This window comes from Hypomesus transpacificus, chromosome 7 (genome assembly GCF_021917145.1).
Source record: "Hypomesus transpacificus isolate Combined female chromosome 7, fHypTra1, whole genome shotgun sequence".
Classification (NCBI taxonomy): domain Eukaryota; kingdom Metazoa; phylum Chordata; class Actinopteri; order Osmeriformes; family Osmeridae; genus Hypomesus; species Hypomesus transpacificus.
In genome coordinates this window covers 9,334,398-9,340,705 of record NC_061066.1, presented here as the reverse complement: position 1 = coordinate 9,340,705, position 6,308 = coordinate 9,334,398, and the positions used below count along the sequence as shown (strand labels likewise).

The window sequence follows — 6,308 nt, the reverse complement described above, 5'->3', positions numbered from 1 at the left end:
AAAGTTCTCTGTCTTTTCCGACAGACTCTCCAGAGTTCAGGAATGTCTTTCATCAGCTGCTCCGAGTGTCGTAAAAGGAATTAAAGAGGTGGAATGTGGTGAGGAGCCCAGGACACTCAGAGTTTCACTCTCACTCTCTCTTCTGGATGTGGGGAGGAAACAGAGGTAGAGAGACAAACGTCCAGCCCAGTGATGTATGGGGAATGCAGCCAAACTCTCCACTGCAAAAAAACAATGTTTGGATAGTACAAAACAGGTGGACAGCCATGAGGGATAGGGCCAGGGTTAGGTTTAGGGTTAGCTAACTTTTAAGGCTTGAGAAGCGCCAGTATCCAATAGTATGCTGGAATGTCAAGGGGAGGGGGGGGGGGCTGTTGGGAGGGTTTTTACAAGGACTCAAAGTTGAAAGGTCAGGGTTAAGTCATTCAGATGTAAACTGGTTGCTCCTGGGCAGTGAGCAGCCGGTACATGGCTGCTGGCATCGTCTTCATGTGTATCTGAGGAGCAGAGAGAGAGAGAGAGAGAGTGGGGGAAGAGAGAGAGAGAGAGAGTGGGGGAAGAGAGAGAGAGTGGGGGAAGATAGAGAGAGAGAGAGAGTGGGGGAAGAGAGAGAGAGAGAGAGAGTGGGGGGAGAGAGAAAGTGGGGGGAGAGGGAGAGGGATGGGGGGAGAGAGAAATACATTTAAGAGCTAATAATCTGTAACCGAGGGTCATTCTTTCCCCCCCCCCCATTAACCTCGTGACCCTTGACCTCTCACCTCTCCCACGGCATTCGACAGGATGTGGACGATCTTCTCGTGGGGCGTGGCTACCACACTCTGGCTGTTTATCTCAATGATGCGGTGGCCCACCCTGACCCCGCCCCTCTCGGCGATGCCCCCCCTCATAAGGCTGCAGATCTGGAGGAGGCGGGAGGCGGGGGTGTAAATGTTTTCAGTGTATCAGTGTGGAATAACAGACTCGCTCTTACAGATGGCGAGCCTGTTCAACTACAACCTCAGTCATTTACAACTACGGCTCAAGTACTGCTATATGAGCGTCTGCTAAATGACTAAATGTATATTCCTTGTCAGTGTCCAACAGAAGTTAGTCTACATACATTTAATAGAGAACGTTCAAATGCAATGACTCCACAGCCTCATCTTAATTAGGAAAACTTCCAAAAATGACACAATGCTTTGCATTTGAAACTTGGTACAGTACTGACAAGGTGTCAACAGATGGCCATGTCAAAGCTGACAGGTTTGATTCTGTCTGACTGGCTCGTCTAAGCCCTAGCCATGGGTACCCACAATGCCGTTCTGCACGCTGAAGCCCAGCTGGTAGCGGAGGTCTGGGCGGCGGATGAGGACCGTGGTCACCGGGGGACAGCGGACGATGTTAAGCTGGATACGAGCTTGGCTCTTCAGACCCTGCGGATCACAGCACTCACTGTTATCAGTAGAGAACAGAGAGAGATCAAGAGAGAAAAACAGAGAGGGGGGTGTTACCTTGATGATGCTCTGGCAGGTGTTGAGGGGGAGACCCACCAGGCTGGTCCCATTGATGGACATAATCTGGTCCCCGATGTTCAGACGGCCGGACTTTTCTGCCGGCCCAGCATGCATCATGTTGGCAATGATGACAGTGGGCAAGATGGAGCCCCACCCACTCTCCACGATCACAACGCCCAGAATCTCTCCCTTGGCCTTCTCTATGTACACCTGCGAGAGAGGACAGAAGAGAGGGAGGATAGGAGAGGGAGGAGTTTGAAGCGTGATTAGTTCATGAATAGGATGTTTCCCAAGGCCTGTCTTGTGACAGAGTTCACGCAGCTGTGACAGGACAGGTGTGACAGGACAGGTGTGACTGGACAGGTGTGACTGGACAGGTGTGACAGGACAGCTGTGACACGACAGGTGTGACAGGACAGCTGTGACAGGACAGCTGTGACAGGACAGCTGTGACAGGACAGCTGTGACAGGACAGCTGTGACACGACAGGTGTGACAGGACAGGTGTGACAGGACAGGTGTGACAGGACAGGTGTGACAGGACAGCTGTGACAGGACAGGTGTGACAGGACAGGTGTGACACGACAGCTGTGACAGGACAGGTGTGACAGGACAGGTGTGACAGGACAGGTGTGACAGGACAGGAGTGACAGGACAGGTGTGACAGGACAGGTAGGACAGGACAGGTAGGACAGGACAGGTGTGACAGGACAGCTGTGACAGGACAGCTTTGACAGGACAGGTGTGACAGGACAGCTGTGACAGGACAGCTGTGACACGACAGGTGTGACAGGACAGCTGTGAGGTTCTGGTCCCACACTTACATCTTTGCAGTTCTCAGATTTGGAGAAGTGGACCAGGTCATCGTTGTACATGTCCTGGGTGTTGAGCAGGTCACTGTACTCCTTCTGGCTCAGGTCCTCAGGGTTGATCCCATTGGCTCTCAGGAACTCCTGGTAGGCTACACTGAACGCCTGGCCGATGGACTGAGCTATGAGCTGAGCCTGGTGGGGGGAGGTATACACACAGAGTCAAAAACAATATGAAGACCCACCTAAACAAAAACAGTTTCAATGACTACAAAAGGCAGTAATAAAGGGATCTAGGAATTTATTAACATAATGTTTCTTTATAAGAGACAGTTGGAGCAGCTCGTCATGACTCCTGTGATCACGAGGGGTTCCAGGGGACCTCAGAAGGTAGGAAGGGCCTGCATGCCCATCTCCACTGGTGCACAGAGACCTCAGTCATTCACACTGTGATCAATCACACCCACACTGTGCTGCGTTTGTGTGTGTGTGTATGTGTGTGTGTGTGCGAGGAGTCTACCAGTTCAGACAAACCAGGAGATCTAGCTGCTGTGATAAGTGCAGTTCATTCTGGGACAGCGGGGTAGATTGGTGGAGTCTTAGATACGATTAAATTTATGATGCTTCATTAAACCCAATAAGGACACAGTCGTTCCCAGTTATCATGTTTGAATGTCAGAGCGAGAAAGAGAGAAAGGGAGAGAGAGAGAGGTGTAACAGTCAGTAGACTCACGTCCTCAGACTCGAACACGTGGCAGATCATCTTGTACTGCCGTTTCTCCTCCTGCGCTGGCTCCGCCTCCTCGGCGCTGTCAGGGCCGTCGGGGCGGGGCATGCGGCGGCGGGCCATCAAAACCACGATGTTGCCGATGTCAGCGATGTAGGAGATGGTCCTGAGGGGGTGGTCCATCATGATGTCCTGCACAGACATTTAGATTATATAGATATATATATTATCAGTGGCGACTGGTCATTAGGGGCAGTTGGGGCACAGCCTGCCAAGAATTGCAACAAAATTATGGTATTTGAAGCGGTTCCCGGACGCCCGCAAATGCCATTCAATCTCCGGGAATTTGTATTTTTTGTATTAAGGGCGAGCGCGAGACTGTGCAATGGTCATTTATGGTCGAAACAGGTGCATATGTGCGTCCTGAATGCGTCTGATCGGGGGGTAGGGGGCTGGGGGGGGGGGGTTAGGTTTGGGGGGGGGGTTAGGGTTGGGGGGGGGGGGGGAGATTACGGTTGGGGGGCGGAGGTTAGAGTTGGGGGGAGGTTAGGGTTGGGGGGGGGGCACCTCCCAGAAATGAGTCTCTGCTGGTTGGGATGTCTGTTTTTATATTTCGAAGATTACTTCCTATAATGTATTATCTAGCATATAGCATCGTCGTAAATGCATCTAATTTGTGTTAGGATTTTATTTCATGTTCATTGGTCCCTGCCTTGCTGCTTCAGGACTGCGTTCTGCCGATTCGAGTTTGCAGTAGTAGGCCATAGGCTAAGCGTGAATGTGGGGCTAGCCCCCATAGACAAATGTCTATGCTAGCCCCTCTCTCACAATGCAATGTACATTGTATGTGTGAAAGTATTAATACGCATGCTCAGAATGTTACTGCTATCAATGTAGGGAGATCACGCGATTTGATGCCAAGTGGGGCTGGCAGCCGGTAGCCGCACTTCAGCGTCATTTCATATTTCAGACCTGATTGTCTGTCTGTTTGGCTCCAACATTAGTCGGCAAGAAGAGCGAGGATGGTAGATTGTCTTAGCTAGCTTGTTAGCTTCACAAACACCAGATAACTTGAGAAAATGAATAAAGTGGATTTCATGCTCGAGCACCGGTTTGAAACCCTTAATTTGGAGGAGAAACTTGAAGTTAAGCGACTTGGTGCCTGCCCATCAGCCACGGGAAATTGTCATCACTCAAACTGCTGGTAAAAGTAACCGCGCGGGTTTAACGTGGAGTGGTTTAGAAGAAAAACTGGTTAACAGTTGCCATACAAAACAAGGCACAAGGTTTTCCATGTCTGCTGTTGGGTGGAGATGGTACTTGGTCGAGGACGGGTTACAAAGATTTGAAACATCTTTCTGAGAGGATTGCAAAGCATGAGAGGCGCTGGAGTCATCTGGACAATGCTGTGAAATTGGGCTTACTTGGAAGGGTAAATAATGCAGCCCTTGACAGTGCATGCAGGCGCTCCATTGAGCAGCATAACAAATAGGTGGAGGAACACAGGCACATAATAAGCCGGATCATAACATGTATTAGGAACATGTAGGAAGAACCACCGTGCCACCTGTGAGCCCTCAGCCTTGGTGAGTGAAAGCATATTTGATCATCCTGCCTTTGTGGTGCTGGTCCGTGCATTGGTCATATTTGATCATCCTGCCTTTGTGGTGCTGGTCCGTGCATTGGTCATATTTGATCATCCTGCCTTTGTGGTGCTGGTCCGTGCATTAGTCATATTTTTGTGCTGGATCGATAGATCTAGATGGTGATGAGTGTCGACACTCAAGTGTGTCCACAAGTGTGTCCATGCTTATCTATTGAGGTTGTTGTCATATAATGGATCTGTATCTCTAAAAAGTTGTATTTCCGTTACGTTGTGTCCTTCAGTGGTGTTGAACTCATTGCTGTTCGCGTATGGCCCTGTAGCGTATGGGTTCGCGCATGGCCCTGAAGCCCTAACCCTAACCCGATTCTGAGCTTGGTTGCATTCCTAATTTAGGTTTGTAAATGTGACAGTGGTAACTTTACATGTGTGTGAGAGAGAAGGAGAGCAATTACACTAGAAGGTCTCTCTCCAGTTTGTGTACTACAACACCTGGTAGAAGCAAGCCGCTCTGTCGTTAAAAGTGTTGTGTGGAGCCACGCTGTTTGTTGACGTGTTAAATAAACACATCAGTAGCAAGAGGGAGTTTTGTAGCTTTACTGGTATGTAGCCTATATTTTGAAATGGTTTGTGCCCCACCAATTGTATACATATAAAAACGCCACTTTGTATGAGCTGACAGGGTCAGGACCTTCTGATGGCCCCAGCCTCACTGTGGACCAATGACAGCACAGCTTTTAAGTAAGATTGTGGATTACTTAAATGATGATGTGGGAGAATGTGTGTTTGTGTGTGTGATAGAGACAAATAGATTGACAAACTGAGACAAAATCAAATAGCACAAATATGTGTGGTTAGCGTAATGAGCCTTACAATGGTTTCTGTGACAATTGTGCTTACTTTCACAAAATGGCAACCATCGAGGACTAGCATCAGGGTGAGGGTGAGGGGTCAGGGGTCAAGGTGAGGGTACCTGGGAGTCGGCGTTCAGCACCTTGATCCTCTGAGTGGAGATAAACAGGTCCACTTCTGTCATGGGCTGCAACTCTCCTTCTGTAGCCTGTTCTCACGCACACACACACACACACAAACACACACACACACACACACAAACACAGCCACATGCACACGTCATGAGTAAATAGTGATGTGTGTGTACATTTACACTGTCACATGTTAATAGTTATTGTGTTGGAGTGTAATCATGCACCCATTGTGTTCTTTGGTTCCTGATTGGACCATCAGAAGAGTTAAAGGGTTAGCAGCTAAAAGCACACTGGTAGAGGTGTTTCATGTGTGTAGCAGAGAGAGAGGGCTGTGTTTCATGTGTGTAGCAGAGAGAGAGGGCTGTGTTTCATGTGTGTAGCAGAGAGAGAGGGCTGTGTTTCCTGTGTGTAGCAGAGAGAGAGGGCTGTGTTTTATGTGTGTAGCAGAGAGAGAGGGCTGTGTTTAATGTGTGTAGCAGAGAGAGAGAGGGCTGTGTTTCATGTGTGTAGCAGAGAGAGAGGGCTGTGTTTCCTGTGTGTAGCAGAGAGAGAGGGCTGTGTTTCATGTGTGTAGCAGAGAGAGAGGGCTGTGTTTCATGTGTGTAGCAGAGAGAAAGAAAGCTGTGTTTTCACGTTAGCCACTGAGGAGAATTCTAGAAAAGTGCAACAGAAGCAGATCAATACAAATACA

General features: G+C 49.2%; 1 protein-coding gene across 1 annotated transcript; it reads right to left on the bottom strand.

The window, feature by feature from the left end:
- Nucleotides 1-357: 357 nt before the first annotated feature.
- Nucleotides 358-5,975, bottom strand: LOC124469748 (amyloid-beta A4 precursor protein-binding family A member 1). The gene is made up of 7 exons (XM_047023232.1): nucleotides 5,605-5,975; nucleotides 3,035-3,220; nucleotides 2,317-2,496; nucleotides 1,491-1,703; nucleotides 1,293-1,412; nucleotides 759-899; nucleotides 358-497 (listed from the first exon to the last, which is right to left on the bottom strand). The coding sequence occupies exons 1-7, from the start codon at nucleotides 5,665-5,667 to the stop codon at nucleotides 426-428; spliced, it is 975 nt and encodes a 324-aa protein (XP_046879188.1). The 5' UTR covers nucleotides 5,668-5,975; the 3' UTR covers nucleotides 358-425.
- Between the last annotated feature and the right edge of the window lie 333 nt (nucleotides 5,976-6,308).